This window comes from Dipteris shenzhenensis, chromosome 24, assembly GCF_047967505.1.
Source record: "Dipteris shenzhenensis isolate YYH24624 ecotype China chromosome 24, Dip_SZ_1.0, whole genome shotgun sequence".
In the NCBI taxonomy this organism is placed as follows: domain Eukaryota; kingdom Viridiplantae; phylum Streptophyta; class Polypodiopsida; order Gleicheniales; family Dipteridaceae; genus Dipteris; species Dipteris shenzhenensis.
The window spans coordinates 18,419,857-18,437,014 of NC_141619.1; the positions used below are offsets into that span (position 1 = coordinate 18,419,857).

General features: G+C 49.5%; 1 protein-coding gene across 1 annotated transcript in view; it reads left to right on the top strand.

Moving 5' to 3' along the window:
* Window positions 1–17,158, top strand: part of LOC147886312 (uncharacterized) — a 100,268-nt gene that overhangs the window by 10,565 nt on the left and 72,545 nt on the right. The window contains exons 5-6 of the mRNA XM_087395089.1: window positions 715–759; window positions 1,054–1,095. Coding sequence (XP_087251215.1) covers window positions 715–759; window positions 1,054–1,095 — 87 coding nt within the window. The remainder of the gene's footprint in view (window positions 1–714; window positions 760–1,053; window positions 1,096–17,158) is intronic.

Below are 17,158 nucleotides of genomic sequence, written 5' to 3' on the forward strand. Positions count from 1 at the left end.
CTTACCTCAACATCTTGGAAGATAGCCTAGCTCTAATGCCATATGAAGATGCAAGACATGGAATGGAAAGGAAAGTAGAAAAGCAAGACTAGGCAAACATAATGGAAATGAAATAATGCTAGAAAGAAATGTACAACCAAGCAAAGTCCTTACATGATCAAGAAAGGCTTGAGGCTTGATTGATTTGACATGAGAAAGTACAATGCCTTTATAGGATAGGCACACACACTCTAAGTGTATATGGGATAAGTCCCATAGTGACACATGGCACTCTAGGATATAAAGTAGTATAGTACCACTCTAGAACTCAATAGAAACACACTAAAAGTCACTCAAATTGACTCCATGTCCTAACACTTTTCATGTCAATAGCCATTTCTTGCTTGACTGAATGTACTTGATGGGTATCATCTCTTTGACCATGGAGAAAAGCATTGGTGCGGGTGGAGATGTTGGATTTGTGTATGACCTCTGCAGTGATTTCCTGCTTTCCATTACTCTCATATCCTTCACTTTTCTTCCAAGGGCTTCATGCTGAATCATAATCTCTCTTCCTTCTTTCTGCAAGTAGTAAATTTGCACCATTGGATCTAAACCTATCTTCTTGCTTTTTGCAGTAAATTTGAGAGAGAGAGAGAGAGAGAGAGAGAGAGATGCAAATGGACTTCTCTAGCTCTACTTTTTGACTATTAGCTTTAGAGATTATTTGTGTAGGCTCTTGCAGACAGGGAACATGGAGTACGACATGGGAACTTGGCTGTATCCTTTTAAATTTTAATGAATGTTAACCTTATTGAGAATTTAAAATTCTAATGCCTGTCAAAATGTAGATATAACTTCTTTGAATCTCGATCTTTTAATATTTTTCTTTTTTAATTCAAGTTCAAGGTGCAAAATGAATGTGATGGCTTGAATGTGTGCTCATTTCTATTAAGAGTGGCGTTGCTTTTTCAATGTATGGGATATTCTATCATGTATGCTTCTCTAAACACTGGTATCAACTAACTCTTTCACTATTGTGGTGAATGTTTTCCCCTTGACATAAGGAAGTAGACAATAATATTCATACGAGATTTCAACCGGAAGGGCCATGAGGTAAGATAATTCCTTACTTATTGTTTTTGCATCCCCATAAATTCCTATGTACATTCATAACTAGATGAGCTCATTTTGGTTGTTTGTAGTGAACTTTGTTTGAGTTGGCTATACATGTTAAAAATGTCAAATAAAAAAATATACATTTGATAATGTGAAAGAGTAAACTCTTCAAACCTTAAAGAAATATAAGAAAAGAGAATTCTAATGGTAAATTATTCATCTATCCTTGCTTGTTGCAATTCAAAATATGATTCTTAAAGCTCTTTCAAGCAACTTTATGCTTGCATCTATTCATGAATTTTTGCATGGGTTTTCTATTTCTCGGTTTTCTTAAAAGCTGCATTTGTTGATGGGTGAGCTTGGTTCATGGCCTCCTTGGGAGTCCCTCCTATACCCAAACTTGTTTTCCACCTTACACTATGATTCCCTACAATTTTTATTACTACAATTTGTGCACTATAGATGATTTGCTAAGTCCCATCCAAGTCTCCTTTAGCTTCTTTGGGCTCATACTTCCTTGGCCCCTACTATGCATATACTTCTTCTAGTTCCCACACTTTCTTGGCATCCTACTCTTCCTCTGTCTCTTAAATGCCCTTCCTCTCCATCTAGCTCCGAACCCCACGAGCCATTTAACCTTGAAAATCCCACCTCTTTGGCTCTTCCTCCTCATGCCACCATTTTATTGATCCTACCTCGGGCTCTAGGAGGACCTCTAACCTCAACTCTTGGTTTGCCACCTTCTCCAAAGTCCTATCTATACCCAAACTGCCCCTCCACCACCTTATAATATGATTCCCAAGTGTCTCCAGCGTCCTTTGGTGCCTCTACCTTCGCCCTCTTGAAGAAGATGATAAGATCTATAGTTTGTGCACTCAAGATGATCCCAGATGTTTCCATGTGGCCATATGAGGGTGATAATACCTAGAATGTCCTGCTCGGATGAGAGTCTGTAATTGGTCCCACATCAAAGACCTCCAGGAGTGTGGAAGGAATTGGCCAAACATGGCAATGGTTGAAGAGATCTAGTAGCTAGCTAGGAACGGAATGGAAATGTGGAAAGCATAATGAAAAGCAAAATGGAAAGGAAAATGAAAGAACAAGTGCTAGGCAATGATAACCAAAATACTCACATGATATAAAGCTTGATGTTGACTGATATCTTAGACAATAGACAAGTACAACACTATATAGTGTGACACTAGACTCTAGAAGCCATAGTGTATATGGGATAACTCCCAATATGACACGTGGCATGTCTAGGACCTTACTAGACTATAAAACACACCTAGAACACTCATTTTAGACTCACTTTGGCTTCATATTCCAACAATGGTGTCATTCCAAACTGCAAAACAGTGATTGAAGTGTCTTACATGATGAATTCCAATTATGCAAGTGTTGTCTCGGCCAACCTCATCCAAATTAGGCAAGCTAATTCATCCCAATGGCTGGCTATACAGGATAAATCATGACATAGTTGTTGTGCCCAAGAAGATGGCAAGCTCATAGTGTGGGTGATTGTGTGCTCATGGCCACCGTCTGGCAAGGCCAATGGCCCCTCCCTTCTTTAATTTTGGAAAATGTAGCCTGCACAATCACTTTACTCCTTCACCAATGAGCACAATAGCTTCATCTAAGTTCCAATTCTGATTGCCCCAAAACTCCCTTCACTGTCCTTGGAGAGGGAGAGAGAGAGAGGGTAGACTAGGGAGAGAGGAAGTGACACTCAAAGAGAGACATAATGAAATGGAAATGAAATGACTAGAGCAATCAAATCATCAATCCCCAGGGAGCTGCTGCTCCTCCCCGGCTACTCCATGCTGCTCCCCCTAGCCCTCCCCTTCCTCTAGCCTCCGCCCTCAGACCTTCCCTCTCCGCTACCTTCCCCCTCCATCAGCCTCTCTCTCCGCTAGCATGCCCCTCCTTCTCCTGCTGCCCTTCTCCTCCCCGCCGGCCTCCCCCTCGTCGTCCTGCTCCTCCCTCCCCCGCTAGCCTTCTCCTTCCCACCGGCCAGCACCTCCCTCCCTCGCAGGCCTCCCCTCTCTTGCGGCACCTCCTTACCCCCCCGCGGCACTTCTGCCCCCCCCCCCCCCCGGGTCTCCTCCTCCCCTGTGCATCACTTCTGCCCCCCTCGTGGGACTTCTCTCCACCCCCCTCGGGCTGTCTCCTCCTCTCCCTCCTCTCCTAGCCCCTCCCCCCCTCCTCCTCTCTACTCCTACCTCCTTGCCTAGCCCTCCCCCCCTCCTCCTCTCTACTCCTACCCCTCTACTCATCCTCTCTCTACTCCTTCCCTCTATCCTAGGTCTCCCCCCTCCACCTCTCTACTCCTACCCCTAGTCCTATCCTCTCACCCCCTCCTTTAGCCTTCTTCATCCCCCTCTCTCCCTTCTCTCTCTACCAACAGCATTTTCAATCGGACAGAGCTCAACAGTGTTCGAGTCGGCCTTCCACCTCGATTGACGATGGCTCAACCCGTTGGAATATGAAGCCAAAGTGAGTCAAAAATGTGTGTTCTAGTGTGAGTTCTAGTCTAGTGTGTCCTATGGATGCCACGTGTCATATTAGGAGTTATCCCATATGCATAGGTGTTCATATGTGTGTGTGCGCTCTTATATAAGAGCTGTACTTGTCTAGTGTCAAATCAATCAAGTATCAAGCTACAAGCTCTTTGGTCTACATGTGAGTACTCTCATTTTTGTTCATTGCTCTAGTCATTTCATTTCCATTTCATTATGTCTCCTTTTGAGTATCACTTCCTCTCTCCCTAGCCTACCCTCTCTCTCTCCCTCTTTCCACCATGTTCCTTCATGTGGTAGAAGAGCCTCCCTTCATACCTTCCCCTTCTTCTTGCTCTATCTAGAGGATGAGAGAAGACCGCAAATGGAAGCTCCCCTCTCCTCTAAGGTAGAGCCTCCCTTCCCTTAGCCTCGCCATGGTTCCTCGCCATCAAGTACTTGGTGTCCTAGTGATTGCTCCTAGTCCTCGTTTGTGAGTTCAGCTCACTCCCGCATCAGCTCGTGGTTCTCCCTCAGCATTGGCGGACATTCCTCATCAGTTGGTCGCCAAAAACTTGTTTTGGAGCAGTCCAACGGGCTGTTTTTTGATCTTTTGAGGTCCGATTTTGACGTTTTTTGACATTTTGGCACTGCTCAAACATAAATGACCCTATCTTGCACCATTTCGAGAAGAAAAAATCGTTTTTTTTTGTCCGTACAGCTGTACAAACTTCCGTAAGGACCTTTGCAGGCCGATGCGCGACAGTGCCAGGAGTCCACACAATTTGTCAGAAGGCGATTCCGAGCTGTTTTAGGCTACTTTTTGGCATTTTTTGCTCAGATTAGGACTCCCGTGACCTTCACCAGTGGTTTGGCTTCTCGAGCTTACCCACAAGTCATTTTGACTGTACCGACACTCCGGTACATTGACTTGAGGCTTCCGACAGTGGGGAATACCCTTTTTTTTTTTTTTGGGCAAAAAAGAGATTTCTATTAAGTAAGAAAGAAACTCGCTAGAGCAAGCTCTATGCGGAAATACAACATGCTAAGCATGTAATAAAAAACACCTCAGAGGAATGAGGTAGAAAGAAACCAAGGCTGAGGCTGAAAATGCCAACTCAACCCTGTAGAAGTTTCAGCAAAGAAGGGAGAGTCTCTACAATCTCTGAGAAAAGTAACTCTCCTAGAGGAGGCTGCTCGAGATGATCCCTGCATGGTTGCCCAAATGGCCATCAGAGTGTGTACTGTATCTGTCCAAGTACTAGCCAAGGTCTGAGAAGGGTGAACTTGAGAACCCTCCAAAGCCTCAGTGCATCTGGCTCTCCAAATGTGCCATGCTCTTTTCACAGCGAGGAATACTCTTTTCACACCTCGTCATCTTTGACATTGCGATATTGCGATGTTTGACTGTCCCGAACAGTCAAATATCATTTCTTTGATCTCGGTATCATTTGGTGACTCTCCGATCGGCACATGAGAGTCATGACGTGATCCTTGGTAGCTGCTCCTATGGCCTTCATTGACACATCATTCGAGGGAATCCTCGCCTGGTTCTTCACCGACATACCTCTTTGCATCAGTATGTGCACACTCTTGTGCGGTAGCTACTTCGGGCTCATGGGTTCTCTGCCCTTGAACACAGTGGTATGAATGACATCCACCAAAACCTTGTTCTGCCATAAAGCTATCTATCTTCAAATACCATTGCCCTGCAGGTTGCTTTAAACTGTCTAGACTTTTCTTCAAACTGCATACCAATTCCTCTTTTTCCTTAACCTCATATCCCGGTTGCTACTGCATATGAATCTCTTCCTCTAGATTCCTATGAAGGAAAGTTGTCTTCACATATAGTTGTAAAAATGCAAGTCTTCTATAGCCACAAGACTCAAAATACTTTCAGCCTCAACTTTGGTTGTTTTCCACCTCACTTTGAGGGGGTTTTATTTATCCTCATGATTTCATGATGTATTCCGCTTTGAGCTTGCTCTCGCGGGTTTTTTCTCGGAAAAAAAAAAGACTTTTGATTAAAGTTATTTTAACAACAGGAGAGAATACTTTTGCCACCTTTCTGCTGAGGAGTCCATCTAGCATTGTCTTTGCAAAAAAATGACTTTCATTAAGTATGAACAAAACCCGCGAGAGCAAGCTCAAAGAAGAAATATATCATGCAATGTATGAGAAAAAAAACTCCTAAAAAGAGGTGGAAAACAACCCAAGTTGAGGCTGAAAGGGTCATCTCAACCCTGCAGTAGACTCAGAGAAGAAGGGGGATCCCCTCCATTCTCTAAAAAATGTAGCCCTCCTGTCGGAGAGGATTCATACACTAGCCGAAGTGTGAGAAGGGTGAACTTGGGATCGATCCAATGCCTCTGTGCATATGCCATGCTGCAATACTCGCAAGTATCTCCCAAGAAGAGTCCATAGAGGCATACAGATCTTTAAAAGGTGAGGCATGAACATCATCCAGCATTGTTTTTGGGACTACAGACTGCCGTGAATTATTTGGAAAGGGATTGCTAAGCTATTGAGCACCTTTACACACCCTCCTTTCTATGTGACTTGGGGATTGGTAGCTTGGCTTTCCCTTTCCAGGCCTCAAGTTCTATACAAGAGACATGACTTCTCTTGGGCTCTATTTATTCAACGACATGTAGGTGAGTCATGTTCCTTGGATGATGTTCCAATACTTCCACACATACCTACGCACACATCAAATTGATACATCTTGGGAGATTCTAGCAAGCACATCAGCTTGGCATATTTGAAGTTCTAGATGAAAAGAGACCTTGGATGGCTCCTAGGTTCATCCCGCTCACACCTTGGCCAATACATGGATAGATATAGTACATACTTTAATGGCCATATGGGTGAGGATGCAAGGGTCTTTGCAAGCTGCCTCTACTAGGAGGGCTATACTTCTCAAGGAATGGAGTGGCTCCCCTTTGTCTCAGAGTCACCTAAAGGGCTGAGATGGAATTTCAGTCTCAACCTTGGTTTCTTCATGGCTCTGTTTAGGCGTTTTTTGGCCCATTTAGGGTGTATTTCATGTACTGCCTTGATGTTTTTTCTCCCTTGAGTTTTTTCAAGGTGGGTCTTTCATAGAAGTCTTTTTCTTGACAAAGTCTAGTGATAGAGCTAGCAAGTACATGGCTAGGTATAGCTTCTTCTCCTCCCTGACCCTTGCTGCCCCCCCTCTTCCTCATTCCCTCCCTCCCTCAGCCCCTCCCTCTCCCCCCAGCGCCTCCCCTCCCTCTCCCTGTCCCTCAACCCCTCCCTCTCCCCCTTCCCTCTCAGCCCCGCCTCTCTTCTCCCACCCACTCCCACCCCTCCTCCTCACCCGCCCTCTCCCGCTGCCCCCCCTCCTCCTCACCCTCCCTCTCCCGCTGCCCCCCCTCCTCCTCCACTCGCCCTCTCTTGCTGTCCCCCCTCTTCCCCACCTGCCCTCTCCCGATGCTTGTCCCTCTCAGACCACTCCCCCTCTTTCGCCCTGTCAGCCCGCCCCTCCTCCCCACACTCTCCCCTGCTCCCTACGCCCCTCCCCCTCCCTACGCTCTTCCCTTTGCCCCCCTCTCCCGCTCCCTACACCCCTCCTTCGCCCCTCCTCCCTCCACCCCTCCTATGCCCCTCCCTACTCCGCCTCCCTTCCCAGCCCCTCCTTCGCCCCTCAGCCCCTCCTTCCGCCTCTCTCTCAGCCTCTCTCTCAGCCCCTCCCTCTTTATCTCTCCCCCTTTCCGCCTCTCTCTTCAGCCTCTCTCTCAGCCCCTCCCTCTCTATCTCTCCCCCTTTCCGCCTCCCTCTCTCAACACCTACTCTCTCCTCCTTTCCCTTCCTCCTGGGTCTTCTCCGCCTGGCCTCTTCTTCCTGCAGTACTTTGGGGTCGGACGGAACATATTTTTTGTTCGAGTCAGCCTATTCACCTTGATTGGTGAAGGATTTCCATTCAGCCAATCCTACTCCACTTTCACTGGCCACGAAAGCAATTACATTTTAGGAAGACGAGTTGTAGCAGCTCAAGAAAGATGTAGAGCTTGAAAGTTCTACCATGTTGATCGCACGCATCTACGGGTCTCACCCTTCCAGATCACAAGCCAGAGACTGGATGCTTGCGGCGCTACCTTAAGACCTCACCCCTCGACTCAAAGATGTTCGCTTATTAGGGCGAGGTTTCTTCCAAGTTGTTTTTGAATTCATCGGAGGCTACGAGCGCTGTGCACAAAGTCGAGTATTTGCACTTGGGACATAGAAATATATATTTGGACCCTTTCATGCTGGGCATTGACCCTATGGAGAAGGCCAAGCAAGGTTTTCCTTTTTCGTCCATTTTCTCGATCTCCCACAAGTTTACCACCATTTCTTACTCTCGGTTTTGAGAGTACTTTGGTATTGTCACTAAGATCTCCCCCTCTCTGGTTTGCCCTCGACAGCTGTAGAGGCGATCAGGTCTGATGGGGTTTCTAGAGTTAGGGTCCTTACATTGGACCTAATTTATCAGATGATCATATCATGCTTCAGCGTTGGATGGTTCTTTCTTTCGGCAGAGAGTGGAGATCACGGGCAAAGAGGACCAATGCAAGATCTGCAGGACCGCTGGGCATTTCCACAGGGAATGCCCAAAAAAAGAAGGAAGAGGCCCAAAAATTCAGGTACAACATCTCTCCCTACACCTCAGCAGTGGGGTTTTATAGCAATTCCAACACCTCCTCCTCGACCCCAACCGGGTGTTGGTACAGCTCCTCCACGTCAGAGTGCTCTTCCTTGACAGAGTGCTCCCTCGATATCTTCGCCTGCTTTCATGGCCCCTACTATCCCCTGATGGGTTCCGATTTGTGTGCGGCCCTCACACCCTCTAGATCAGGATGTCGCCGTCTAGGACGACATCCTGTCTAGAGCCTTGGATATTCCCGTTCTGGTTGCTCCTATTGATGTTGCACATCACGTGGTTCAGGGCGCTAGTGCTCCAGATGCAACCTTGGTAGTAGCTTCTCCCATTGACTCAGTGTTAGCTTAGCCCCTCCTCTTGATGGTATCTCTTCGGCTAGAGAGGCCCCCACAGCTTTCCAAGATCTTGGCATTTCATAGCAGTCCCTTCCCTCAGCTTCCCTCTTGGACAGAGGGAAAGGGGTTATTTACACTATTGATCCTTTTCCCTTTGAAGGGATTCTTCGCACTTTTGTGACAAGTTTGGTTCATAGGAACTCTTTCGCAGCCTTGGCAGATCTCACGGACTTCCAGGAGGAGGATTTTGTGCCTTATACTTTTGGTGAGACAGTGGTTGGGGTTCCCGTTGACACAGTGTCAGATGGACGAGTCTTGTCCCCTGTGGATTTCCTCCACTTGGCTCCCTCCCTCGCTCATTGAGCAGGAGGTCTTCCCCCCTTGAGGGGTTTGTTTCCGCCACTAGGTCGGGTAAGATGTTCCGTGCTACTTCCTCCCGTCGATGAAGATTATTAGTTGAAACATACAGGGACTTGGTGGCATCCCTCATCGCCGCCGTAGAAAGCTGATCAGGAATGAGCTTCATCCAAGTGTTTCTAGTAGCTCCATTGATGTCTTATTCATTCAAGAACACAATCTGGATGACAGAGATTGCTCAAAATCAGGTAAATTGCTTTCAGGCCACACTTTTTGGTCACCTGCTTTGGGCACCAGTGGAGGCACATGCGTTTCGGTGTTGAACCCTTTTCTCCCCTTGGTTATTGGACATGGAGTTATCTTCCCCTCTAGATCCCAGTGGATTCTTTTTTTGATTGGGGGACATAAGGTTGAATTCCTTAACCTCTATGTCCCTAATAATAGAGGGGATCGTGTCTTGTTCTGGAAGGAGTTGCTCTCCTTGGCCCCCATTGCTGATTCGTGGGTCGTTGGGGGAGACTTCAACATGGTGGATTTGCCTTCAGACAAAAAAGTAGGTAGAGAGGGTGTCCTCCACTCCTTAGAGAGGGTAGCTTGGGATGCATTGCTTCGATGGAGAGGAAAAGAGTGAGGAAGGGGTGTCGGTGGAGAGGGAGAGTAAAAGGACGGATGTAGACAAGGGGGGAGGAGCGGGGGGCTGGAGCTAGGAGGGGAGGTGATGCAGAGGGTGTAGGGAGGAGAAGGGGGGAGAGTTGCTCCAGAGAGGGGGACATAGGCAGATAGAGGGGGGCTGTGCAGGAGAGAGGGGGAGGGGCAGGGTGGTGGGTAAAGGGAGAGCGGGGAGGGGCTGTTGCGCAAGAGAGGGGGAGGGGACTGTTGTGCAGGAGAGGGGGAGAGGGGAAAGGTGGTGGGGAAAGGGGAAGAGGGGGGGGGGGGGGGGCCTGTTGTGCAGGAGAGGGGGAGGGGACTGTTGCGCAGGAGAGGGGGAGAGGGGAAGGGTGGTGGGTAAAGGGGGAGAGGGGGGGGGGGGGGGGGCCTGTTGCGCAGGAGAGGGGGAGGGGACTGTTGCGCAGGAGAGGGGGAGGGGGCTGTTGCGCAGGAGAGGGGGAGGGGACTGTAGCGCAGGAGAGGGGGAGAGGGCTGTGGCGTAGGAGAGAGGAGAGGGGAAGGGAGGGGGGGTAAAGGGGGAGAGGGGGGGGCTGTGGCGTAGGAGAGAGGAGAGGGGAAGGGAGGGGGGTAAAGGGGGAGAGGGGGGGACTGTGGCGTAGGAGAGAGGAGAGGGGAAGGGAGGGGGGTAAAGGGGGAGAGGGGGGGGGCTGTGGCGTAGGAGAGAGGAGAGGGGAAGGGAGGGGGGTAAAGGGGGAGAGGGGGGGGGCTGTGGCGTAGGAGAGAGGAGAGGGGAAGGGAGGGGGGTAAAGGGGGAGAGGGGGGGGGCTGTGGCGTAGAAGAGGAGAGGGGAAGGGAGGGGGGTAAAGGGGGAGAGGGGGGGGGGCTGTGGCGTAGAAGAGGAGAGGGGGGGACAGGTGGTGGGTAAAGGGGGAGAGGGGGGGGGGGCTGTGGCGTAGGAGAGAGGAGAGGGGAAGGGAGGGGGGTAAAGGGGGAGAGGGGGGGGGGGCTGTGGCGTAGGAGAGAGGAGAGGGGAAGGGAGGGGGGTAAAGGGGGAGAGGGGGGGGGCTGTGGCGTAGAAGAGGAGAGGGGGGGACAGGTGGTGGGTAAAGGGGGAGAGGGGGGGGGGCTGTGGCGTAGGCGAGAGGAGAGGGGAAGGGAGGGGGGTAAAGGGGGAGAGGGGGGGGGGCTGTGGCGTAGAAGAGGAGAGGGGGGGACAGGTGGTGGGTAAAGGGGGAGAGGGGGGGGGGGCTGTGGCGTAGGAGAGAGGAGAGGGGAAGGGAGGGGGGTAAAGGGGGAGAGGGGGGGGGGCTGTGGCATAGGAGAGAGGAGAGGGGAAGGGAGGGGGGTAAAGGGGGAGGGGGGGGGGCTGTGGCGTAGAAGAGGAGAGGGGGGGACAGGTGGTGGGTAAAGGGGGAGAGGGGGGGGGGCTGTGGCATAGGTGAGAGGAGAGGGGAAGGGAGGGGAGTAAAGGGGGAGAGGGGGGGGGGCTGTGGCGTAGAAGAGGAGAGGGGGGGACAGGTGGTGGGTAAAGGGGGAGAGGGGGGGGCTGTGGCGTAGGAGAGAGGAGGGGGGGAAGGGAGGGGGGTAAAGGGGGAGAAGGGGGGGGCTGGTGTGCAGGAGAGGAGGAGGGGGGGAGGGTGGTGGTAAAGGGGGAGAGGGGGGCTGTTGTGTAGGAGAGGAGGAGGGGGGGAGAGTGGTGGTAAAGGAGGAGAGGGGGGCTGTTGTGCAGGAGAGGAGGAGGGGGGAGAGTGGTGGGTAAAGGGGGAGAGGGGGGGGCTGGTGTGCAGGAGAGGAGGAGGGGGGAAGGGTGGTGGTAAAGGGGGAGAGGGGGGGGCTGTTGTGCAGGAGAGGAGCAGGGGGGGAGGGTGGTGGTACAGGGGGAGAGGGGGGGGGCTGGTGTGCAGGAGAGGAGGAGGGGGGAAGGGTGGTGGTAAAGGGGGAGAGGGGGGGGGCTGTTGTGTAGGAGAGGAGGAGGGGGGAAGGGTGGTGGTAAAGGGGGAGAGGGGGGGGCTGTTGTGCAGGAGAGGAGAAGGGGGGAAGGGTGGTGGTAAAGGGGGAGAGGGGGGCTGTTCAAAGGGTGGAAAGAGAGGTGTTTGTAAGAGAGAGGTAGGAGTTGGACAGAGGGTGGAAAGAGAAGATGTCTGTAAGAGGGAGGTGGAAGTTGGACAGAGGGTGGAAAGAGAAGGTGTTTGTAAGAGAGAGGTAGGGAGTTGGACAGAGGGTGGAAAGAGGTGGAAGTTGGACAGAGGGTGGAAAGAGAAGGTGTTTGTAAGAGAGAGGTAGGGAGTTGGACAGAGGGTGGAAAGAGAAGGTTTTTGTAAGAGAGAGGTAGAAGTTGGACAGAGGGTGGAAAGAGAAGGTTTTTGTAAGAGAGAGGTAGGAGTTGGACATAGGGTGGAAAGAGAAGGTTTTTGTAAGAGAGAGGTAGAAGTTGGACAGAGGGTGGAAAGAGAAGGTTTTTGTAAGAGAGAGGTAGAAGTTGGACATAGGGTGGAAAGAGAAGGTTTTTGTAAGAGAGAGGTAGGAGTTGGACATAGGGTGGAAAGAGAAGGTTTTTGTAAGAGAGAGGTAGGAGTTGGACAGAGGGTGGAAAGAGAAGGTTTTGGTAAGAGAGAGGTAGGGAGTTGGACAGAGGGTGGAAAGAGAAGATTTTTGTAAGAAAGAGGTGGAAGTTGGAGAGAAGGTAGAAGGAGAAGGAGTTTGTAAAACAGGATGAAAAGGGGAGGCCGTAGTTAGAGAGAGAAAGTGACACAGAGTGAAAAAGGGAGGCCGCATTTTAAGGGTGGTCATTTAGAGAGAGATAGTGGCACGGGATGAAAAAAGGTGGTCACACTTAGAGAGAGAAAGTGGCTCGGGGTGAAAAATGGAGGGCTCACTTAGAGAGAGAAAGTGACACTCGGGTGGAAAGAGAAGGACCCATTTAGAGAGAAAAATTGGCACCAAGGGGAGAGAGGAGGAGCCATGTAGAGAGAGAAAGTGGCACTAGGGGCAGAGAGGAGGACCCTTGTAGAAAGAGAAAGTGGCCCTCACTCAGAGGGAGAAGATGTCACCAGGAAGGAGAAGGAATAGGAGGGTGTTTTCTCATTGATCATGGTACCTCTTGATGCGTGACCCATTCACTGGGGCAGGTAGAAGTCTGCCTTCTAAAGTGGCCAAATAGACTCCGCCACTTGGGATAAGCTTGGCAATGAGAAATGGACCTGTCCAACCACTCACAAACTTAGGTTTGTGTTTGAGAAACTTACTGGAATACAAGAGTACTAAATCTCCGACTTTGAAATTCCTTTTTCTGAGGTTCCGGTCATGCCAAGCTTTTTGTCGCTTCTGCCAAACTTCTTGAGCGAAAACTGCTTCACGTCGATGCTCTGCCAGTGCTTCCAAATCCCACAAGCGTTCCATTGTGCAGGCTTCAAGGTTGTCATTTTTGTCTGGAAGAATCCTGTGAGTGTCAAGATGAAATTCATAAGGCATAACGGCCTCCAATCCATACCAGCTCGAAGGGTGAATACCCAGTACTCGCCTTATAAGCCGTTCGATAGGCGAATAAAGCAGCTGGAAGTACGTCGTCCCAATCGGCTAGAGAATTTAGCAAAGTCGATGCACGATCCCGCACATTGTGCGATTTGAGCTCTCAGCTAGACCATTGGCACGTGGGTAATAGGGAGGTGAAAATTTGTGAACTATTTGAAGCAGGTGAACTAGTGCAGTAATGGTGTCATTTAGGAAGTGAGACCCTCTATCACTTATCAACTCAACAGGACAACCAAACCGAGAGATGATCTGGTCATATAGAAATGTGGCTACTACCTGGGCTGTACGGTTCTTGACTGCCTTGGCTTCGACCCATTTGGTTCCATAGTCGGTGGCAAGCAGAGCATACTTGTTCCCTCGGCGTGTGGCAGAAGAGATGGGTCCAATGAAATCCAATCCCCAGCGATAGAAGGGAGGCACCGGAGTGAATGGTTTGAGAGGGAGGTACTCACGCCTCGTAGGCTTGGGGCCCGCTCGTTGACATGAATCACATGTGGTCACATGAACATGGCAGTCGCGGAAGAGCTTGGGCCACCAGAACCCTGCTCGCATGATCTTACGAGCAGTAGCATCTGAGGCCATATGCCCTCCACCTATACCAGCATGTGCCTCTTTAAGAATGGATTGTGTCTCGTGCGGAAGCACACACTGTCTCAAGATCTGATCCTTCCCAAGCTTGTACAATTGACCTGCAATCAACTTAAAAGGAGCAGCTTGAAGGATCCGTTTGCGTTTCTCTGTTGGAGTTAATCCTGGAGGAAAGCCACCTGTAGACAAGAGGTGTACTATGTTGGCATACCATGGTGGGAAGCAGTCCACCGCAAATAGGCATTCATCAGGTAGTGCTGTAATTCCGAACAAGCCCGCATCGGGTAAGTCATCGGTGATACCACTGGCTGGTTCCCCGGAATGTAACCTGGACAAGTGGTCTGCAGGTTGATGCAGTCTCCCAGCCCTCACCACAATGCCGAATTCAAATTCTTGAAAAAGAAGAATCCATTTGCTTATCCGGCCACCAAGAGTAGGCTTATTCAATAAATACTTAAGAGCTTGATGATCAGTGATGATCACAAACTTGTTGCCCAAGAGGTAGTGACGATACTTGGTCATGGCATAAACCATGCCGAGGCCCTCCCTTTCTGTGGTATTGTAATTGCGTTCTGCTCCATTGAGTTGTCGACTCGCAAAGTAGATGGGCAAATCAATCTTAGTATCCTGGTTAGGTTGAGCCAGTATAGCACCTACTGCCCACCCACTAGCATCCACATGGACATGAAAAATTACATCCCAATCGGGCTGCCTGAGGATGGGGGCCTTCACGAGGCGATGCTTCAGATCATCAAAGGCTAGTTGTTGTGGGGTGGCCCAGACGATCGGTCTTGATGTAGGAGTTCTGTCAGTGCAATAGCAATGTCGGCATAGAAACGTATGAACCTTCGATAATATCCTACATGCCCTAAGAAGGACTTCTTCTCTTTGGGTGTACGAGGAATGGGCTATGAGATGATCACCTCTACCTTTGCGGGATCCGTGGTCATGCCCTCAGCAGAAACAATATGACCAAGGAGAACACCTCAGAGTGCGAGAAAGAAACATTTGTCAGGGTTCAAACACAAGCGCACTTCTCTACACTTATCAAAGACCCATCTCAACTTATGTAGATGATCATTTTGTATGGCCGGATCAAGATGGGAGGCCGATTTGCCATTAAAAACAGGGAAGTCATCTAGAAATACCTCAAGAAACTTGCCGATATTCTCTTGAAAGAGTTTGGTTACAAGTCGTTGAAAGGTTTCCGGGGCATTACATAGTCCAAAGGGCATCATTCGGTAGGCGTATGTTCCCCATTGAGTGACAAAGGTAGTCTTGGGCTGATCCTGTTCTTTCACTCGAACTTGGTTGTACCCGCTATATCCATCCATGAATGAGTATAAAGCATGTCCTGCCACTGTCTCCAACACTCTATCTGTGAAGGGAAGGGGGAACCTATCACGTTGTGTTGCAGCATTCAAACTCCGATAGTCAACACATATTCTAAGTTTGCCGGTCTCTCTTTTGGGTACAATGACAATTCCACTGACCCAATCGGAGTAATCCACTGGGTAGATTCATCCTACTTGCTCCATTTTCTGTATATCTGTTTGGACTGCCTTGCCGTAGTTGGGATTCATGCAGTATGGACCTTTAATCACAGGGTCTGCATTGGGATATAAGTCGATGCTATGCTCCATGAAATCAGCGGGCACCCCCTTCAGATCCTTGTAGGACCAAGTAAAGACATCCACAAATTCTTTAAAAAGGTCGGTGACTGCAGCTAGAAGATAGTCATGTTCCCAGACCCAAGTGGCTAACTTCAAATGCCTGGGTTGGTCCTCACTTCCAATGTTGAGATACCGCCAGTTCCGTGCCTCATCAACAGGGGCAATGCATTGGGATGTTGAGGTACTTGGTTCACCCATTCTCGGTCCTGTATGTGCTGGAGTATCTTCAAGGCGAAAGTCCCCCTCCACTTCTCTCAACCAAGATGAGGGGTAAGTAACTGGGGGGTTCTCAGGCATTGACTGAGATGTAGAATCAGTAGATGTCGCAGATGTTGTGTGCCTTCGATGCCTCGGTGACTGTTTCAGCATGCCCCGGTAAGGTAAGCCTTCCACCTCATAAGTGGTTTCCGGAAGGTCTTGAATTGAGGGGTGGTCGGCTTCTGATAAGAAAAGGTCAAGCAATGTGAGATCGGCCATGTCCTCATCTTTGTATCCCCAGTATGCACCTTGGGTCCGCCCAAGACCTCAAGCTGTTGGTGGTGATTCTCCTCAAGTTCAGCAATGTCTATGTCACTTTCTTCTAAATCACTATCATCATTAGTCTCGTCTTCATTAGTGTTCCTGTTTTCTCTATCACCATCATTGCACTTAGCAGTACCATGGTTGTACACCGTAGTACCATGGTTGTGCACCGTAATACCATGATTGTACTCTGAAGTACCATTGGTGGGTTGTGCCCTACTAGCCTCGTCCCTAGTAGATCCTTCATTGTATCCTATAGTATTGTCAGCATCATTTTGACCAATGTCCTCCATGTCGGCCACTGGACGATCCTCAATGTTTACTGCAGTACCATCATTGTCCTCAGTACGATCTGTGGTGTCCACTGTAGTACCCCTAGTGACCATTCTCTTATACATGTGTGGACTATTGCAAAGTCCAAAGGGCATCCTTTTGTAAACTAGTTCAGCTAGACCCTGTTGTTCTGGGTGGATTTCTGATACTGCAAGTAGGTGTTCTTCTTGATCTTCTTGTTGGCATAGTTCCACCATGTTGACCGCTAATGAGCCCAGGGCTCCCATCCAATCCAAAATGACAGCCTCCTCGTCTTCTTGATCAGCCCGATCCAACAAGTAGGTCAAACTTTCAAATCCTTCTAGGGTTGTCTCCTCATTGATACCTTGGTCACCACCCCTGGGCCAGTCCCCACAGGCCCAATGCTCCTCTTCGACTCCGGCTTGTTCTTCAAAATCCTCCTCTCCTAGTTCTATTGGTATGTGCCTTGCCTGCCCTGTGACCATATCTATTTCGAGGGATGTCGATCCCAGGGGCAATCGAACTTCATCAGTTGACCAATCCTGAATGGCTTTTGAAGACCGCAACCATGGCCGACCAAGAAGTAGAGGGTAAGTTTGTTCATTTTCGGTCATATTAAGGACAACAAAATTGGAGAGAAAAGTTACTCTGCCAATCTTCATGTGAACACCTTTGACTGCACCCATTGGTTTTACTCTGCGTTGATCAGCCATGCGTACCTGAAAGTGAACATCACTTGTCAACTTCAACCCTAGTTTTTGGAGTGTACCTTTTGGTATAATGTTCACAGCCGCCCCACCATCGAGGAAGACGTCCTTCAGCTCCACTCCATGGATCTCCACGGTGAGCTTGGGACTTTGTTCACAAGTGAGGGCAGCGTAGGCAGAGAAGTGGTCCGCCGGTGTAGACCCATGCCGAGCCGGTAATGTCTCTGGTGGTGGCCCACTCGGAGTAGATCCCTTGTGTCGACCTCCTGGGAGGCGATTCAGAAAT